This window comes from Zea mays, chromosome 1 (assembly GCF_902167145.1).
Source record: "Zea mays cultivar B73 chromosome 1, Zm-B73-REFERENCE-NAM-5.0, whole genome shotgun sequence".
Classification (NCBI taxonomy): domain Eukaryota; kingdom Viridiplantae; phylum Streptophyta; class Magnoliopsida; order Poales; family Poaceae; genus Zea; species Zea mays.
The window spans coordinates 247187345-247208333 of NC_050096.1; the positions used below are offsets into that span (position 1 = coordinate 247187345).

Sequence of the window (20989 nt, forward strand, 5' to 3'; positions counted from 1 at the left end):
CGGAATTGAATGCAAGGTCACACAAGGTGAAGTGAAAAGGGGGGGCGGGCGGGGACTGTTCTCCTTCGTGTCAGCAACGTGCATCTTTCTGCACCCAACAGCTAAGAACATAAAGGCAAAAGTTATTTCACACAACCCTCGGCCACCCACTGGGCTACGTTTTGGCAATCACGCCCTACGCAACTGGAGAACAGCTCAACACGTATAAGGACACCACAAAGCACCTCCTCGCTTAATTAAGGAACGCTTTCATTTCCCACAAGAGACAAGTTATCAGATAACTCGGCTCTCGTACGATTCCTTCTTCCGGGTTCTACTTCATACATGCTATACTCCAGTCGGTATCCAAACAGCAGACTACTACGCAACACGCCATGACACATATCAGACAGCAGGCTACTACCTTACTCTGCGCATACTTTGCAGCTCTTCCGGCAGAAGCCAGGAGCTTCCTTGGTCCCCACCATGTAGTTAGGGTTCTTGGCACACTCACCCACAGCTGCCCACTGGGGGCAGAGGATATTGTCGTCCTCGCATCCGTCAGAGGAACCCGGCTGCTTCACAGGGAGGTCAAATGACCTCACATGGATCCATTTAGTTGCGGACCACTTCTGGCCTTCGATTACGGGGCAGCTACCGTGCAAGCTGTCAGAGTCTGTCGTTGCATCAGGATGGAGGCTGAAGAACAGCAGGGCATCACCCTTTACCGGTTTAACTGCACAAGGAAACCAGCAGCAGATAGACAGCAGAGTAAATGCGCATGGTGGAAGGTACTACTCACATGATGTGCAGCGCCGAGCTAAAGAAACTATACCCTAGTGACATTACCAAGCAAAAAGAGCCATGGGCCCTAGTCACGTTAGGTAAGAACTGGTCAAGATGATATAGAGCCCAGATCTGCAATGTAAATAAAAAGCTCTACCAGAAACTACTGCTATATACCTGCATATCCATTTCTTGCACAATCAGACCAAGTGTTGTCCTTCGGTTGTAATAGCTTCCCCTATTGAATGTTGAAGTTGTTACAACTGGCATTCTTAAGACAGTAAACACAGGAAGGACAAGCAAACTACCTCTGCATTGGGGAAGATGGTCTCTCCACCCTTCTCAACATTAGAGAGGTACATCAGCACAGTGGCGATGCGATGGCCACCCAAGGCTTGATTTTTTTTGTCATGGAAGTAGTCGTAGTGGGGTTCATATTTCTCACCATTCTGGTAGTGTAATATCTGAATGGATTCGCCATTTTCTGAGCATACCAGAACCATACAGTTAAGGTTGTTGAACAACTAAATGGAAAGAAAATGCAAGTCTAAAAGGGTTTTTGCATAATTTAATTGATGCTTTCGAGGTACCTGGTGGAAGAAATGTCCAAGCAGATATCCTCTCCTCTATTCTCGTTACTACTTCATCCTGACAAGTAAATTTCTCAGTTAACATATCGTCATATCAATGTTACATTTTGTAGTCTGTACATAAGTAATTGTTGCCAGCCAAGACATAGATCTTCTACACTACATTACTCATTCCAAATAACCCATGAAACCTTGAGGCTTCGTTTGGAAAGTAGAACCCTGGGGCCTTCTTTTTTTTTCCCCGGGGTACTGAATTTCAGAATATTCTGTGTGCAGGAAACAAAATGGCCCTACTGTTATTGCGTGTTACATGCACAGTAGAAAAATGCACCTTGCATGTATAAAGAATATGACAAAGCTACGAACCTCTTTGGCAATAGTTTATCAAAACCATGGTTTTACAATACTATACTTTGCAATTGTCATGACAATACCGTGGATTTGGTCATCCCAAAAAATGTAGTGGTTTTAAGAAACATTGTTTGACTACAACATTATAAATCATGGTATTAGACAAAAGCTAGCTATGACATGAAAACTTTAGGTTAGAGTGGAGTTTCCAATACTCCAAAAATACCATTGGTATCTAGATCTAGAATACCATGATTTTGAAAACATAGTTTTCAGGAATGCAACAAACACCATATGCCATAAAATACTATGGTATTAGTAAAACCATGGTATTGCCCAGAAACTGTAAAAATACTTTACTTCGAAACAGGCCCTACATTCCAATCAAATTTCACGCAAGCTGATTAGCTAGTAAAGGTGACAACATAGTTTGTATAATACTATGGTTTGTGACTGCACATGACACAAATATTATGGTTTCACAATACTCCAGTTAAACCGTAGTATTTTCTAATACTGCATGCTCTTTGCTTGCACGGTTCTTTTTGAAAGAAGCTAGCAGGGAGGAGGGTGTGTCAGATAGGAGAAGACACAACTGAGCCAAAACTTTGGTCCTGAGTTCAGTATCTAAAACTCCAAAATACTGCAGTTTTGAGGATACTGTAGTATTGAAAACTATAGTTTGCAAAATCAAACCAAACACCTCATAGCTTACAATACCTCAGTTTTCTCAAATACCACAGTATTTTATCAAAACTGTAAAAATAGTAAAATACTTTGGTGCCAAACAGGCCCATAGTATCTTTGCCTACTTTTGTGATATGCAGTAAAACAGGCATGTCAATGGGGCATCTCCAGTTTTTAAAATTTTATATGTACAACAACAACAAAGCCTTTTAGTACCAAGCAAGTTGAGGTACGCTAAGAGTAATTTCTAGCTGTTTTATATGTACAAAAGGGCAATTTCTAGCTGCTTAATTGCTTCGCCCATTGATGGTATGATTTACTTTTATCAGTATGCAAAAAATTCATATCTCAAAGTTAACTAGCTAGTTGCACGTGCGTTACTACGGTTTTCTATATATTGTATAGATAGATTTTGCTTGAATGAGATATTTATTCAAATACGATCTTTTTTTGGACAAACGCAGAAGAGTTGTGCTTCATTTCATTTAAGAAGGTCCACCCCCAACGCAAGGCCATCCAGGACTAGCCTGGACTGGGCCGAACACACTTAAAACAAAAAGAAACAGGCAGCCAACTACTGGAACGACCAAGAGCTATCATGAGGGGACCTGGGTCGCCCAGTCCCGGGAGAGGGCGAGGGCGGCGGGAACGGTGGCGAACTTGACGACGAGGCTGAAGGTCTCGTCGTAGTCCACTCCGGGGCGCTGGGTGAAGCCCCGAAGGACCCAACAGGCCTTGTAGCGGTCGAGGGAGCCAGCCGAGGTCAGCTTGTGGCGAAAGAGCCACTTGCCGGTGACCACGTTGGTGCCTGGAGGACATGGGACCAAGTCCCAGGTGTGGTTGGCCAGCAAGGCCGCGACACACCGCCCCTTCCCGTTGTGCCTTCCCCGGGGAGGTCCCTGTGTTCCCCCATGCCTCCGGACTCGACGCCGACACCATCGTTGCACTCCATGCCCAGGTCGCTGGGGTTCACAACATACGGTCCCTCGTGTCCGTCGTGTTGGACCTGGCACCCTCCCACTATCCTCGCTGGCGCGCTCAGGTGGTCCTCACCCTTCGACGCTTCGCCCTCGTTGACCACGTCCTCGACGACCACGTCGCCCCATTGTCTCCATCATGAGTCCAGATGGACAGCGTGGTCATCTCGTGGCTCCACGACACTATCACCGTCGAGCTGCAGGACATCATCAGTGATCAGTCGGACACAGCCCGTCAAGCGTGGCTCGCTCTCGAGGACCAGTTCCTCGAGAATCGGAAGGCTCGGGCACTCCACCTCGACGCCTAGTTCCACATGTTCTCTTAGGGGGAACTCTCCGTGGACGAATACTGCCGCCAGATGAAGGGCATGTCGGACTCTCTCCGTGATCTCAGCGAGCCTGTCGCCGACCACACCCTGTTGTTGAACCTTCTTCGTGGCCTCGGTCCCCTGTACGGCCACCTGAAGGATCTCATCAAGCGGACCGTGTCGTTTCCCACCTTCCATGCCGTGCGGATGAGCTTCTCCTCGAGGAGCTCACCATGACGATTGAGGCACCCGCTCCGGCCTCGGCACTCTACAACGCTCCTCCTGGTGGTCAGGCGCCTTCCGGGGGCCATGGCCCTCGCACCTCATCGACCGGGGGCTCCGCCCGTTCTCCTGCCACCACCCCTGCGGCCCCTCATCCGGCCTCCACCACCGACGGCAAGCGTCACCCCCGCAAGGGCGGACGCAGGGGTGGCAGCTCTACGCATGGAGGTTCCACCGGCCGGGGGCGGCCAGGGCTGGCCGTCGGTCTACAACCCCTGGACCGGTACCATCTCCATGTGGCCGGGTCAGGCCCCAGTACCTCCCATCCTCCTGTGCCGGCGCCAGCTCTCCTGACTGCACCCACCTACGGAGCTCCATCGCCACCTGCCTTCGGCATGCCCCCATACAGCGTGCCCCCGACGACCCCAACTCCACCTCAGCGTGCCCCCGACTGACAATTCATGTTCCATTGAGTTTGACCTTACTGGTTTTTCTGTGAAGGATCTAGCCACCAGGACCCCTCTCGCTCGATGTGACAGCACCGGGCCCCTCTACACGATCCGCCCTTCATCCACCGGCGCGTCCCCACCTCCCGTCTTGGTCTCCGCCACCACCTCCACCACTTGGCATCGTCGTCTCGGCCACCTAGGACCTGGCGTCATGACCAAGCTTTCCAGTAGTCTAGATTCTTCTCGTAGTAGGAGACATTTTGAGGGCCTCTGTCATGCTTGTTAGTTAGGCCCACATACTCGTCTCCCGTTTCCTACTTCGTCTTCTCGGGCTGAGCAGGCTTTTGACCTGGTTCATTGTGATCTTTGGCCTACCCTGTAATCAGTCTTTCTGGATACAAATATTATTTGGTGATTTTGGACGATTATTCCCATTTTCTTTGGACTTTTCCCCTGCGATTGAAGTCTGACACTTTCACCACTCTCACACACTCCCGATTCGTGCCCTGCAGTGCGACAACGGTCGTGAGTTCGACAACGCCTCCCGGTCCTTCTTTCTCACCAATGGTGTCCAGTTACGCCTCTCGTGTCCCTACACCTCTACTCAGAATGGTCGGGTCGAGCGCATCATTTGAACCACCACTAATATGATCCGCTGCCTTCTCTTTCAGGCGTCTCTCCCTGCCAGCTACTGGGCAGAGGCCCTGCATACCGCCACCCACCTCCTCAACCGCCTTCCTTCGACGGCGGTGAGCCATCCCACTCCCCACTTCGCCCTGTACGGCACAGCCCCCTCCTACGTGTAAGCAGAGGGACTCTAACTCTCATCCAGAGGATGACACTACGAGTTGGGGCAATTTTCGTTTATTTCTCACACACTACTCAAATGCCATACCCATCTAAGGGTTGGAGACACATATTTATAGCCCTAGAGGCTGCACTACCACACTTTCTCACACACACTACACAACAGGATTGTCCTCTAGATGCTAAAAACTAAAAGAGACTAAAGAGGACAGTCAAAAAGCTATTGTTGTCCTCTTGATGCTAAAGAGACTAAAGAGGATAGTCACAAAGTTGTTGTTGTCCCCTAGATGCTAAAGAGACTAAAGAGGACAGTCAAAAAGCTCCTGCTGTCCTCTAGATGCTAAGATGCCAAAAGAGGACAGTCAAAAAGCTCATGTTGTCCTCTAGATGCTCAAGACTTATTCCATCATTCTCCCCCTAAGTCTTGGACGTCGTCTTGTGGGAAAGTTGGGCCATCCCGGACCTGGAGCAAAGCTCAAGAAACTTGATCCTCCCAAGGGGCTTGGTGAGCAGGTTTGCAAGCTGATCCTTGGTGCTGATGTAGCGCGCCTTGATGCTCCCTTCTGCCAAGCAGTCTCGGATGAAGTGGTATCTCACCCGGATGTGCTTGCTCCGTTCATGGAACACGGGGTTCTTGGCCAATGCCAGAGCGGACTGGCTGTCCACCCTGAGTTCCACCGCTCCAGGGGCTCTCCCGAGGAGATCACCGAGCAGTCGAGCCAGCCAGAGCGCCTGAGTCGAAGCAGTGGAGGCCGCTATGTACTCGGCCTTGCAGCTGGACATGGCCACCACCTGCTGCTTGACCGACTGCCAGCTAATGAGGCACTTGCCGAGGAAGAAGAGGATCCCGCTTGTGCTCTTGCTAGTGTCGATGTCACCGGCGTGGTCGTCATCGTTGTACCCGACAAGGTGTGCCTCCCCAGGGCACCTCGAGTAGTAGAGACCGTGGTCGAGAGTCCCCGCAACATAGCGGATGATCCTCTTCACAGCCTGCTCATGCTCCGTCGTCGGTCGCTGCAGAAACCGACTAACGTAGCCGACGGAGTATGCCAAGTCAGGCCGTGTGTGGACGAGGTAGCGAAGGCTCCCCACAAGACGCTGGTACTGTGTAGCGTCCACCTCCTTCGTCCTGCTGTCGCGACTCAGCTTCAGCCTCTCCTTCATCGGAGTGGGAGCTGGGTTGCAGTCGGTGAGCCCAGCCAGCTCAACAATGCGCTTGGCGTAAGCGGTCTGGCGAAGTGTGATCCCGGAGTCTCCCTGGTGCACCTCAATCCCCAGGTAGGAGAGATGCCCCAGGTCACTCATTTGAAATGTGGCCTTCATCTCTTCCTTGAATGCTGCCACCTCTGCATCCTTGGCGTCAGTGATCACCAAGTCGTCGACGTAGACACCCACCAGCAGGGCACTTCCTCCATTGCCCCGCCGATAGATGGTCGCCTCGTGCGGGCTTGGCGTGAAGCCTATTCCTTTGAGCGTGGAATCCAGCTTGGCATTCCACGCCCTCGGTGCCTGTCGCAGGCCATAGAAAGCCTTGCGCAGGCGCAACACCTTGCCCTCCTTGCCAAGGATCGCAAAACATGGCGACTGGTGTACATAGACCTCCTCCTTTAAGTCGCCGTTAAGAAACGACGACTTGACGTCCATGTGATGAACGTGCCAGCCCTCATGGGCTGACAGCGCAAGGAGTCGCACGAATTCCATCCGTGTCACGGGGGCGAAAGCATCGTCGAAGTCGATCCCATCTTGTTGTAAGAAACCGCGTGTCACCAAGCGAGCCTTGTGCTTGACGATGGCGCCGGCTTCATCCCTCTTCAGTTTGAACACCCATTTAAGGGTGATCGCGCGATGACCATGAGGGAGATCATCGAGCTCCCAAGTGTGGTTCGTCTCAACCACGTCCATCTCCGACTGCATCACGGCATGCCAAGCCGCATGTTTCTCGACCTCCGCGAAAGACCAAGGCTCGCCATCGTCGCATGCAAGATGCAACTCTCCTGCCAAAATGCGAGACGTCGGGCCCAGCACCGACGGGTCGATGAGAAGGCCCTCCACCTTTCGATATCGCAATGGCTCGTCGTCGTAGCACGCGTCGACGCGCTCCTCGTCGTGGGAGAGCGGGGTCACGAGCTCCACTGGGTCATGTTCGACACGAGCTGGCGTCGGAGAGGATGTTCCCGGGGAGGGTACCGTCGGTGCTGGAGTACGTGGTGACGGAGAGCTCGCTGGAGCCGGAGACGTGGCTGGATGGCGTGGTGGCGAAGAGCTCGTTGTAGCCGAAGCTGGAGAGCGTGGCGTTGTAGTCGATGGAGACTTGGGGGCTGGAGTAGGCCTACTCGAAGAAGGGTCGCATATTCCCCCGGCTCCCTCAAAGTGGACGTACTCGATGGTGAAGTCGTCGTACGTTGGAGTCGTGTCGTCGTCCACCGCCTTGTCCCAAGCCCATCCTCGCCCTTCGTCGAACACTACGTCGCGCGCCGTGCGCACACGCAGTGTTCCTGGGTCAAGGATGCGGTAGGCCTTCGAGCCCTCCATGTAGCCAATCAACACCCCTAGGGTGCTCCTGTCGTCGAGCTTGCCGATGTGGCCAAGCTACTTGGTGAACGCGAGGCAGCCAAAGACCCGTAGGTGAGAGACCGTCGGCTTGCGCCCATGCCAAGCCTCGTACGGTGTCATCCCGTTGAGTGTCTTGGTGGGCGAGCGGTTGAGAATGTAGACCGCTGTCACCACCGCCTCTCCCCAGAAGACAACCGACATTCCCCTCTGTTTGAGGAGAGCCCGAGCCATCCCCACAACCGTCTGGTTGCGCCGCTCGATGACGTCGTTCTGCTGCGGGCTGTCGGCACGGAGTAGTGGCGCTGAACGCCCTCATCCGCGTAGTATGACGCCAACTCAGCAGCCGTGAATTCGTCGCCGTTGTCGGTGCGCAGCACGCGCAGCTTGCGGCCACACTCCGCCTCTACAGCGACCTGCACACGCCCGTTCGCAACTTCTCCCTTGCTACCAAGGATCATCACCCACATGTAGCGGGAGAGATCGTCGACGAGCAGCAAGAAGTAGCGTCGTCCTCCTAGTGTGGTTGGTGTCACCGGGCCACACAAGTCCCCATGCACGAGCTCGAGCCTCTCCTTGGCTCGGAAGCTCGACTGCTGGGTTAAGGGGAGTCGTCTCTGCTTTGTCAACACGCAGACATCGCAGAATTGCTCCACATGGTCAAGGCACGGCAGGCCTCGTACCATCTCCTTGGCACTGAGCCGCTTTAGGGCCTCGAAGTTAAGATGTCCGAAGCGCTCGTGCCACTGCCATGCCTCGTCGTCCCGACGAGCAGCAAGGCAACAAGGTTGTGCCACCTTCACGTTGAGGATGTAAAGCCGATTTGGACTCCTCCGTACCTTGGCAAGAAGGCGACGAGAGGGATCCCAGAACCTCATGACTCCGTGCTCGACCTCCACGCACGAACCGTTCTCATCCAGTTGTCCCAAGCTGATGATAGAGTTCCTCAACGCGGGGATGTAGTAGACTCCGGTGAGCAGCTTGTGCTCACCAGACGCGGTGGTGAAGACGACTGAGCCGGCGCCCTTGATCTCTACGCCGGAGGCGTCCCCAAACTTGACGGAGCCTCGGACGCTAGAGTCAAGCTCGGTGAAGAACTCCCGTCGGCCGGTCATGTGATGAGTGGCGCCGGTGTCGAGGCACCATCCTTCGATCATGTCTTTGCTGGAGCCGTCGCCGAGGAAAGCGCGTGCTTTCGACTCATCAAGGTGGAGGAGTGTCGCTGCGGCCGGTGCCGCTGGAGATAGCTCGATCCTTGCATGTGCTAGGAGCAGAGCCTCCTCCTCCGCCTCCACCTGTGCGACGTTGGCTTGGCCACGTCGTGGCTGTCGACAGTCCCTGGCCCAGTGGCCAAGCTTGACACAGTTGTGACAATCGTCGTCTCGTGCCGGCTTTTTGTTGCCGACGGCGCCGTCTTGGCCACCTCCACAGGCACCACCCTCAGCATGTCCTCGCGCCCCGGCCTGGCGCCTCCACGCGCCTTGCGCGGCTTGCCGTATTTGTGGCCTCGTGTCGAGGAGTCTCCCTTCTTGTCACCCTGGCAGGCCTCCCACTGCTCCCGAGTGAGATGTAGCTTTCCGCCGATAGTGATAGGCCCAGAGGGAGCATGTGGTTCGTCGCCGTCGACCACCTTGAGACGACCTATCGCCTCTTCGATTGTCATCGTTGAGAGGTCTAGCAGAGACTCGATCGAGCGAGCAATCTGCTTGTACTTCTCGGGGATGCAACGGAAGAGCTTCTCAACAGCTCTCTCCTCATCATAGGTGTCGTCGCCGAACTGCACCATCTTCTGCAACAGAGTGTTGAGGCGGAGAGCAAAGTCATCAACATCCTCACCTGGCTTGAAGGCCAGGTTCTCCCACTCCTTGTGAAGTGCCTGCAGTGTGGTCTTGCGGGCACGGTCGCTGTCGATGTGGGTCGCAACGATGGCATCTCAGGCCTCCTTGGCAGTCCGCTTCTAGGAAAGCGAAATTGAATCTCAGGCGGGACTGCAGCAATGAGGGCATCCAGCGCCCGTCGATCCTCGTGGTAGTCGACGTCGTCGTACCGAACTGCTTCCCACATGTGGCGAACCTGGAGCCGTACCCTCATCACCACGGCCCACTCGACGTGGTTGGTCTTGGTGAGGGTAGGCCACCCACCGCCGGGACCGATGTCCCTGACAATGGCCTGGGCCATGCGGCGACCATGATACCGATCCGGGGAGGGAGAGCCGCGCCGCCTGTAGAGGCCGCGATCTTCGTCGACTCGGTCACCGCCGCCGGGAGCACCGTCGGCGTGTCTACGCCCGTCTGGGCTGCCGCCGCGTGCGCCCTCGCCCGGAGCGCCGTCAGCGCGTCGGCGCCTATCTGGGTTGCCGCCACGCGCGCCCCCATGGGGATGCGCAGCTGCCCACTGTGCCGCCTGCTCTCGCGCTGCTTCCCTCGCCAGCCTGAGCTCTTCGTCGGTGTTGTCGTCGACAGAAGCAGAGCTGCCGCCGCACGTGCAGCATCCGCCACCTCCGCTGCTTCTACTTCCGCTCTCGCTGCTGTCAGTTCCGCCGCCGCCAGCCGTGCTGCCCTCGCCGCTGTCGCTGCAGCCGCTGCTCGCTCGCGTTCTTGTGCCGCGGCGACCTCGGCCTCCTGCTGGCACCGTGCACTCGAAGTGACCGGGCGTAGGGACATGGTGGGCTAGTGAGGGGTCGCTGCGTGTGGAAGAGGCTGTCTCAGACGAAAGGTTGCTCGTCTGAGCAGGATAGGAAGGAACCGTTGGAGCTCTTGCTGCCGACTGAGTGTGGGGAGAGGTGTGGGAAGGAGATGAGCAACAGATGTTTAGGCTGCAGGATAGTTTGGCTCCGATACCAATTGTAAGCAGAGGGACTCTAACTCTCATCCAGAGGATGACACTACGAGTTGGGGCAATTTCCATTTATTTCTCACACACTACTCAAATGCCATACCCATCTAAGGGTTGGAGACACATATTTATAGCCCTAGAGGCTGCACTACCACACTTTCTCACACACACTACACAACAGGATTGTCCTCTAAATGCTAAAAACTAAAAGAGACTAAAGAGGACGGTCAAAAAGCTATTGTTGTCCTCTAGATGCTAAAGAGACTAAAGAGGACAGTCAAAAAGCTATTGTTGTCCTCTAGATGCTAAAGAGACTAAAGAGGACAGTCAAAAAGTTCCTGATGTCCTCTAGATGCTAAGATGCCAAAAGAGGACAGTCAAAAAGCTCATGTTGTCCTCTAGATGCTAAGATGCCAAAAGAGGACAGTCAAAAAGCTCATGTTGTCCTCTAGATGCTCAAGACTTATTCCATCACTACGACCACCTCCGCGTATTTGGTTGTGCTTGCTATCCTAACACTTCCGCTACTGCTCCGCATAAACTATCCCCCCGCTCCACCTGCTGCCTCTTCCTTGGCTACTCCCCTAACCACAAGGGGTATCGCTGCCTTGACTTCGCCTCCCACCGCATCATCTCTCGTCACGTCGTCTTCGACGAAGATGTGTTTCCCCTTGCAGGCTCCTCCCCACCCGCCGATCTCGACTCCCTCCTTGAGTCCGATCCGCTTACCCCTCCTCCCCAGGCACCTCGCCTTGCGCCGTTGCCCGCGCCACGCGCGGCCACGTCGACCTCACCTGCGGACTTCTACCCGCGCCACGTGCGGCCTCGTCGACGTCTACCGCACCATGCATGGCCACACCCGCGCCACGTGCGGCCCCGTCGGCCTCTACCGCACCACACGCGGCCACGCCTGCGCCACGCCCGGCCCCGTCGACGAGCGCCACGCGCTTCGCCGACCCTGCCCTCGTCTACCACCTTTGTGGGAGCACCACTCCCTCAGCACCTGCGGACTCGGGCTCGTCGACGAGCACGGGCCGCCTTGCCAAGCCCGCTGTCGTTTATCACCGGTGCAAGACGACTGTGCCCGTGGCACCCGCCGTCGTCTATCACCGGCGCGAGACGACTGCGCCCGCGGCACCCGACGTCTCGACATCCCGCTCTGAGCCGCCGGTGTACCACCCGGTCGCCATTCCTCCATGGCACTCTGACAGAGACTGTCTACTGCAGCCAACCCACCAGCTTCGTCGACGCTGCTCACCCAGATCTGATCTACCGGTTGTACCGCTCCTCTACAGCCTCAATCAGGCGCCGCGGGCCTGGTACAGCCGCTTCGCCTCCTACTTAGCCTCCATAGGCTTCATTGAGGCCAAGTCGGATACCTCAATCTTCATCTACCGACGTGGCGAGGACATTGTCTACCTCCTACTCTACGTCGACGACATTGTGCTCACGGCATCCACCGCCGACCTTCTACAGCGCACGATCACCGCCCTCTAGCGGGAGTTTGCGATGAAGGACCTAGGCATTACTGCCGAGCGCAGGCCCAGGGTCTCTTCCTTCACCAGCGCCAGTAGGCCATCGACATCCTGGAGCGGGCTGGCATGTCAGACTGCAAGCCCTGCTCCACGCCTATCGACACTCAGGCGAAGCTCTCTGAGGACGACGGGCCCCCGGTCACCGATGCGACGTCTTACCGGAGCCTAACCGGCATGCTCCAGTACCTCACCTTCTCCCGGCCCGACATCACCTACATAGTCTAGCAGGTGTACCTCCATATGCACACCCCACGAGAGCCCCATCTCACCGCTCTCAAGCAGATCTTGCACTACCTCCGCGGCTCCCTCGACTACGGCCTCCTCCTTCGACCTTCTCCGGCATTGGAGCTTGTGGTCTACACCGACGCCGACTGGGTCGGCTGTCCCGACACGTGTCGGTCCACTTCGGGCTATGATGTGTTCCTGGGCGCCAACCTCGTCTGCTGGGCCGCCAAGCGGCAACCCGTCATCTCCCGCTCCAGTGTAGAGGCCGAGTAACGCGTTGTGGCCAACAGCGTGGCCGAGGCCTCCTGGTTGCGCCAGCTACTCCACGAGCTCCACATCCCCCTTCAGCGTGCCACCCTTGTCTACTGCGACAACGTCAGTGCCGTCTACCTCTCCACCAATCTCGTGCATCACCAGCGCACAAAGCATGTGGAGATCGACCTGCACTTCGTCCGTGAGCGTGTGGCTATCGACGACGTTTAGGTTTTTAGCGTCCCCACCACGCTGCAGTTCACCAACATCTTCACCAAGGGGTTACCGTCGAATGTATTTCTAGACTTTCGATCCAGTCTCAACATCTCTACCGGATAGAGTTGTGACTGCAGGGGGGTGTTAGCTACCCGTCCCTTGTAATGGGCCTGGCCCAGTTATGTGACCTATTAATAATCTGCCCAATCATATTCTAGGGTTAGGGTTTCCAATACATCTTACAAAAAATATCAACTTATCAAGGGACAACAAACCTACCAAAATGCAAGTTTATTGAAGAGACAAGCCAAATTTTGTGAGGGGGCATCAAGGGACACCCCAATGTGGAAAGTAAATAATTACCATTCCTACTATGCCACCCAATAAAACTCAAGTTTCCTTCCATATGGTGAAAGATACAATGCCCCATTTGTGGAGAAATTGAGAAGTGCATGATGCATTATTCTAAAAAACTGAAACCTAAAAACATTAGAGATGTTGTTACGACCCCGGTGATGGGGAGGTAACGAGAGAGGCTTGGGCGCCGGCCCTTGGCTGCATATGAAGGGACGGTCGCCAGCTGGGGGCCGGCGATCAATGGTAACAGCGGGGGGGAGACTAGACAGCAAGAAGGTATGGGACTCAAGTTCTTTCTTACTTTATTCTTGGCTCTCATTTGATTACATTAAATAGTACCTAAGGGAGGATGCGGCTAATCCTCATCCTTAGAATATCTCAACTACTCAATCTATCTATTAGGCGGCTAATCCTCATCCCTAGACTTTCTCAACTAACTTAATTTATCCTCTCCTATTCTTTCTCATCTACTAACCCTCCTTCTGTTGTGGCCGGTGCTTATACATTGCGCCCCACATAACATCTCTTCCCCCCCTCCATTGAGAAGCAGCTCGTCCTCCAACTAGAACTGGGGGTATGTCTGGCAGAAGGAATCCAAATCTTCCCAAGTGGTCGTCGAGCTTGGCAAGGATTCCCATTGGATGAGGATCTGACGAAAGCCTCGAGCCACTCGGACCTTCAGGGCTTTAGCTGGTTGTGGCTGAACAGCACCATGATGAATTGGTGGCAGTGGCGGCGGAGATGTTGGAACACATCATGTAGCCATGCACTCTCTAGCAGTTTGAGGTGATAGGCCACCTTATTCACGATGGTTGCCACCTCGTATGGCCCATAGTAGCGTGGTCGGAGTTCGCCGTGTGCTGTTGTCGGCAGTGATGCTGGGGATCGGTGTCGTAGTCTGAGCCATGCCCAGTCACCGCGCAAAGGATAACGCCCTGTGGCCGTGGTCATAAACACGTTTGGCGACTGCTTGAGCTTGCTCGAGCCGCGCGCGCACATCCACTAAGAATTCCTCATGTTCCTTCAATGCTTGGACCACGACGGGAACACATCATTCACCAAGGTCATACTCCCGGACTGCCGGTGGGTCCCGACCATAGACGACGCGGAACGGAGTGTCTTTGTGGGCAGAGTGGAATGATGTGTTGTAGACGAACTCTGCCCAGGTTAGCCACCTGAGCCACTGGCGAGGACGATCTCCTATCAAACAACAAAGATACATACCAATTGCTTTGTTGACCGCATTTGTTTGTCCGTCAGACTAGAGATGGAACGCCGAGTTCATACTCAGCTTGATGCCCAGTAGCTTGAAGAGTGCCGTCCAGAATGTGGACGTGAAGACCGATTCTCGATCGGAGACCACTGATTTCAAGTCGGGCAACCATCTAGTCGTCCTAGAGGACCGACCAAGTGCCTAATCGCGGTTAGGGCGACGATACGCCTAATCGGTCCTGGTCGACCTCAGGTCGTCCCTAGTCGTCCTATGTAATTTCTGGGCATATAGCCATATACCAATATATATATACAAGCAATACAGTCCTTGCCAATAGTCCAGAAAGGAATATGGTTGCAAATTGTAGATAGCCAATAGGCACTATATAAATCTAGCAGTACTGCAGGCTAGCAGATGCTGGTAAGTGGTAAGACTCATTGACTAAAAATTAACTATAGTAGAGTAGCAGACTATGACCAAGAACTCAAGAAGGCAAGAACTAGAGACTATCTGTTGTGAGTAGAGACTGCACTACTGCAGAGCAGACTGCAGCACTGCATACATGCTGAATCGATGATAATAAGAAAGAAAAGGGGGAGAAGGAGGGGAGCAGGGGCGACCTTCAGATGACGAGCTCATCTTGTGTCTCGTCGGTGGTCAGTTCACTAGTGCAGTGGTGCTGCTCTGGAGCCAAGGATGACCTCGAGTCCTTCAGATGAGCAGGGGCGACCTTCAGATGATGACCACAGTCCTGGAGACGCCAGAGACGGCGCAGGTGGAGAGCCGGCGCGGGAGGACTGCACAGCACAACTAGAGCAGCCACCGTCGATTGCCCTGGAAGGCCGCCGGCGGCAGAGGACAGGCTAAGGGTTGGAGAGGGGAGCAGGCAACGTTAGGGTTTCAGTAACCTAGTGGTGCAGTCGACTGTTTTTATGTTGCTACTGTAGATGGGCCAAAAAACGTTGAAGCCCAATAGTAAACCTGGCCACCACTGTCGACCAGGAACACGCTAATCGGACGACTAATCGGACGAGTTGGACACCTAATCGACGATTAGGACGACCAGAAACTCTGATCGAGTCGTCCACCTAGTCAGACTCGTACATGCGACCAGCCTGACTAATCGCGATTAGTCGGACGACTTGTAAACAGAGTCAGAGACGATCGAAGTCGGTAGCCTGTGTAGTCTGTGTAATCGTACAATGTCGAAGAAGAACGTCGCTGCCACGGTTTCCGCCGAGTAGGGGTGGCGTAGCGCAATGAAGTGTGTCGACTTGGAGAATCGATCTACACCGAGAGTATGACCGATTTGCCACCCACTTTTGGCAGTCCCTCCAGAAAGTCCATAACGATGTCAGACCATACTGAGGATGGTACTGGCAGGGGAAGGAGAAGCCCAGCTGGATGAAGGTGTTCAGTCTTGTTCCGCTGGCACGTGATGCAGTGTCGCACCATTTCCTGGATGATGGCGCGTTCATGCGGCGTGTAGTAGTTGCGACGAAATCGATGGAGGGTCTTCTCGGCCCCTTCATGGTTGATGTCGTGTGTGGCCGTCAGCATGATCTAGAGTATGCTAGAGTCGGGTGGCAAGTAGGCGCGGTTGTTGTAGAAGACGATGTCGTCGATGAGTGTCCACGCCGTGGTCCTGGTACCCGCCTAGATCTCATCGCGAAGAGCTATCAGGGTCGGATGGGTTGTTGCGGCCTGGCGCAGCTCGTCGAACACCTAGAATGTCAGCCCGGAATCCCGGATATTGCGCTGTCATCCGTGTCGCGGTAGGACAGGGTGTCTGCCACCCTGTTTGTATGCTCTGGTCGGTACTCCACCCTGAAATCGAAGCCCAAAAGCTTGCTTACCCAATGGTGTTGAGGGATGGTTGCCAGCCTCTGGTCCAGGAGGTACTTCAACTGTAGTGATATGTCTGTATGGAGAAAGATCGTCCCCATAGGTATGGCTGACAATGTCGTATTGCCTGGACGAGGCCGATGAGCTCTCGCTCATATGTAGCGAGCCCTCGGTGCCGAGGAGCCAGGGCACGGCTGAAGTAAGCTACTGGCCCCGCTCATTGGTGAAGAACAGCCCTGCAACCAACACCCTAGGCGTCGCATTCTACTGTGAATGCTTGCCAAGTCGGGGAGCGTGAGGACTGGTGCGTTTGTGAGGGTCGTCTTGAGCTTGTTGAACGCCTCTGTTGCCTGGTCCATCCAGGCAAAGCAGTTTTTCTTGAGGACCGCGGTCGGGGGAGTCACAATCTCGCCGTAGCCATGGACGAACTTGCTATAGTAGCCAGCGAGGCCCAGGAAGCTACGAAGAGCACGTACCGACCGTGGAGTCGACAAGTCCAGCACTACTTATACTTTTGTTGCATCCATGGCAACGCCGGCTGCTGAGACGATGTGGCTAAGGTAGGAGACGGACGGAGTACCGAAGGAGCACTTGGAGCGCTTTAGCACAAGCAAGTTGGTCTTCAGTGCGGTGAAGATGGCCCAGAGGTGGTGGAGATGCTCGGACCACGAGGTGTTGTAGATTAGGATGTCGTCGAAGAAGACAAGCACGAAGCGGTGTAGGAAAGGACGGAACACCATGTTCATGAGTGTCTGGAATGTCGCTGGCGCGTTGGACTAGCCGAACGACATGACCAGAAATTTGTACAGGCCCTCATGAGTCCAGAACGCGGTCTTGTGGATGTCTTCAGCCACCATTCGGATTTGGTGGTAGCCCGAACAGAGGTCGAGCTTGGTGAAGATCTTTGCCCCAAAGTTCGTCGAGGAGTTCGTCGACGATGGGGATAGGGAAAGAGTCTTTGATGATGCGCTCGTTCAATGCCCGATAGTCGACGCAGAAGCGCCATGACCCATTGGACTTTTTCACCAGTAGCACCAGGGAGAACGCCGAGGTGCTGTTGCGGATGAGGCCCTGTTGTCTCATGTCGCGGCAATGGCATTCAAGTTCATCCTTCTAGAGCGCCGGATAGCGATAGGGCCAAACAGCGACTGGTGTTGTGTTCGACCGAAGATGGATCCGGTGGTCGTGGTCTCTGGCTGGAGGCAGACCACGTGGCTCTCGGAACAGCACGGCGAAGGTTGACAGTAGGGCGTCGAGGACGTCCTCTCCCTCTGTTGCCAGCAAATGTGGGGGTGGAGGCCCTAGCAGCCCGTGCCATTCCAGCTGGCGGCCGTCGTGCCAGAACGCCATGGAGAGCTTGGTGAAGTCCCAAAGGATGGGCCCCAGCGTTGCTAACCACTGCACGTCGAGGACCATGTCGAACCCGGCTAGGGGTAAGACGATGAAGTCGGTTGTGAAGGAGTTGTCGTGGATGCCGAACGAGGCCCTATGGAAGACCCCTAGGCATGGTAGACGTTCGCAGTTGGCGACTGTCACGCTCATGTGATCGCGGAGTGCGAAGGGCAGGCCTGTTCTCTTAGCCGCATCCTCGGAGATGAAGTTGTGCGTGGAACCGAAAACGATGAGCGTGATCACCGTTATCGCGCCCAGATTCACGGGGACCTGCATCGTCTTGCTAGCTGTCACCCCGGCTATGGCATGGAGGGAGATGACAGGGTTCTCCGGATCTGGTTCGGTGGAGTCCTCGTCCTCGGGAGTCGTTGGCATGGAGTTCGAGGTAGAATATGTGCTTGCATACACGATTGTATCTGTGTGCGTACTTCTCGTCGCAGTTGAAGCCGAGGCCCAGGCGTCGGCATTCGTCCATCTCCTCGGGAGAGAGACAGCGAAATGATCGTGCGAAGGTGGACGTGGTGGTGTCGATGCTGGTGACGTCGTAGTAGTAGATGCCGACGGTGGCGACGGTGTTGGGAGGATGCCCCTGGTCTGCCGAGAGGGGCGGCTGCTGCTTTTGGCGACTGCGAGCTACCGTCGTTCATAGGCGCGGGCCAAGTTCATAGCCAATGTCATCGGATTCTGCAGCTGCACATCAATGGACAGAGGCTCCTGCAGGCCCATGGTGAATAGTTGGATCTGTTGATCCGCGCTCAGCGGACCTGCGCGTGGCAACAGCTCGAGGAAGCGTTCCATGTAATCAGAGATGATTCCCGTGCGACGGCAGGAGGCCAATTCTCCTAAGGAGCAGGAGCGCAGGGGCGGCCCGAAGCGGAGGTTCAATAGTTTAGAGAAGCGGCGACAAGAAGGTGTGCCTTCTTCCTGTTGGATTTGCATGTACCATTGTTGCGCTGCGTGCTCTATGTGGTAGGAAGTCATCCATACTTGTTCTTCTGGGATGACTCTCTGCTGGAAGAAGAATGACTCGCACTTGTTGGTGAAGAGGAGGGGATCCATCTTGTCGTCATATCGGATGAAGTCCAGGTGATAGAGCCTGGGTGTGCGATCTTCCGGTCTGATGTTGTGGCTGTCGGCTCCCCTAGGGATCCCAATATTGTGCAGGATGATCTCTTGTTGGCGAAGATCCAACCTGGCGATGGCGGCTTGGTGCTCTTGCTGCTGACGCTCCAAACGCTGGATGGACGTATGCATGGTGTCTAGGGTCACCAACTTCTAGTTAATGGCTTCAAGTGCGCGGTAGACGAGGTCGGTGTTGTTTGCAGAGGACATGGTGGTGGTGGTGGTGGGTTGCTAGTTAATCTGGTCTCCGGATACCAAGGTGTTACGACCTCGGCAATGGGGAGGTAACGGGAGAGGCTTGGGCGCCGCCCTTGGCTGCGCAGGAAGGGACGGTCGCCAGCTGGGGGCCGGCGATCAATGGTAACAGCAGGGCTGCAGGGGGAGACTAGACAACAGGGAAGGTATGGGATTCAACTTCTTTCTTACTTTATTCCTGGCTCTCATTTGATTACATTAAATAGTACCCTGAGGGAGGATGCGGCTAATCCTCATCCCTATAATATCTCAACTACTCGATCTATCTCTTAGGTGGCTAATCCTCATTCCTAGACTTTCTCAACTAAATTTATCCTCTCCTATTCTTTCTCATCTACTAACCCTCCTTCTGTTGTGGTCGGCGCTTATACACTGCGCCCCACATAACAGATGCAGTACAATGTTATATTGTGTAGTCATGCAAAATTTAGGGTCCTCTTTTTGGATCAACAGTGTGGCACCCACAAGGCACCAAGTATGCACACCAGGAAAAAAAGGGATAAAAATTTAGTAAGATGGAACCCAGGGAACGCATAATCATTAGTGATTTTGTGTAAATATAAGATTATATGGTCATATGGTTCACATATAAGATGCATATTTCAATCAGGTAATTTCAAAGAGCAATATAATTAAGCAGCCAGTTAAACAAACTTAATTTTAATAAAGAGGAATGGATCGATTTCGTTGACCTTAATTCACAAAGCGTAAGATATAAAGAGGTCTAAGCAACTACAATTTAGCATGATATTTTGCTATAAACAACTACAGGTACAAATGACTATAAACATCAGCATTCAACGGATCACTGTATCATAATTTTTTTAAAGAATTTAATCGTTCAAGTTATTTGTTAAAGATAGTGAAACCCAACATGAAATTATGTATGAGCGCCAAAAATAAAAACTGAACTTTGTCATTATAGCTACAGTATCTACACAGCCGAGAAAGAAAAAATGGAACTTCACAAATGTCAACAAAATAGCTATAGCAACGAATATTTAATTGCGTGAAAGCATTAACACATGACCACGGTTAAGTATTAACCTAAGAACAATGTAGAACTATCAGTAAGTCAAGCAAATAAATTTTCCTCTTATTTCAGGATTGCAATACCCAAGGTAAGTTGCAAATTGCAATTGTTGCTTACAGTTCAACAAATTTCAATTGCTTGTGGAGACCACCATGAATGTACAAGCACTACATTCCATTACTTCGTACACAAGCAAAGAATCTACATTATACTCATTTCCATCTCGGAACCATTCAAACCCAGAACATGACGATGGAAAGGAAGTGAAATCGATTGGAGTGCCGTCTGCTCACCTGCTTCCTCTCGAGGAACATGCCGGAGCTGGTGCGCACCTCACTCTGGACACTCTTACCGGACTCGTTATCGGCCACCATAGACTTCTCCAGCTTGTCCTTGGCCTTTCAACCAATCAAACACCAAATCAACCAACGATGGAACGAACCAAAGCAGACATCACAAGCCAATCCACCCAGCCTCTGGCACTCACCAGCGCGATGAGGTGGTCGCACTCCGCATCCGACAGGAAACCCTTGTGCAGGAACGCCCTAATAGCCACACGAAATCACACATCCGTCAGACTCCCGCGCGACCTAGGGTTTGCGGAAGCAGAGAGCGGAGTGGGAGGGAGATCAGATTGCCACCTGGGGCGCCACGAGAGTTGGACCACTCGGGATGGGTCGAAGGAACCAGCGCCCCTGCTCGCCGCAGAAGCGCAGACAGCGAGGAGGAGCGCGAACACCGCGGCGAGGAGCAGGTGGCGGCAGAAATTCATGTCGCGGCGAGATGGGAAGGCGACGAGCGGTGTGGCACTTGAACTGGGGAAGAAGCGGTGTGTTATGTCAGAACTGCCGGTGACAGCGGACCCGCCAATGCGAGGACCCGAGTCCCTAGCGAAGAACGGAGGGGTTGACCAGGTGAGTCGTCAAAATTAAATAACTAACCTTAGATCCCTACTACTAATTAAGAATGGAGTGTGGGCGCCTGGCGCGGCCATGCCCCCGCC

At 53.8% G+C, this 20989-nt stretch overlaps 1 protein-coding gene across 3 annotated transcripts; it reads right to left on the bottom strand.

Annotated features, from left to right (window-relative positions):
• Positions 1-110: 110 nt before the first annotated feature.
• LOC100383727 (prolyl 4-hydroxylase 2) lies at positions 111-20915 on the bottom strand. Of its 3 annotated transcripts, none has more exons than XM_023300206.2 (7): positions 20628-20915; positions 20474-20531; positions 20280-20384; positions 1356-1413; positions 1074-1249; positions 943-1003; positions 111-815 (listed from the first exon to the last, which is right to left on the bottom strand). In XM_023300206.2, the coding sequence occupies exons 1-7, from the start codon at positions 20756-20758 to the stop codon at positions 778-780; spliced, it is 627 nt and encodes a 208-aa protein (XP_023155974.1). In that variant the 5' UTR covers positions 20759-20915; the 3' UTR covers positions 111-777. The 3 variants fall into 3 exon arrangements, with proteins under 3 accessions (XP_023155974.1, NP_001169835.1, NP_001241862.1); NM_001176364.2 differs by having other exon boundaries at positions 235-715; positions 20628-20854; NM_001254933.2 differs by having other exon boundaries at positions 235-850; positions 20628-20854.
• Positions 20916-20989: the final 74 nt, after the last annotated feature.

What these genes read in the sequence shown, in the direction of transcription:
- LOC100383727 (NM_001176364.2), bottom strand. Translation starts at nt 20,758, where the DNA reads ATGAATTTCTGCCGCCACCTGCTCCTCGCCGCGGTGTTCGCGCTCCTC. An exon ending in TGTTCCTCGAGAGGAAGCAG is followed by an intron (nt 1,414 to 20,279) that starts GTGAGCAGACGG and finishes TTTACTTGTCAG; the next exon opens with GATGAAGTAGTAACGAGAAT. An exon ending in TGCAAGAAATGGATATGCAG is followed by an intron (nt 716 to 942) that starts GTATATAGCAGT and finishes TTCCTTGTGCAG; the next exon opens with TTAAACCGGTAAAGGGTGAT.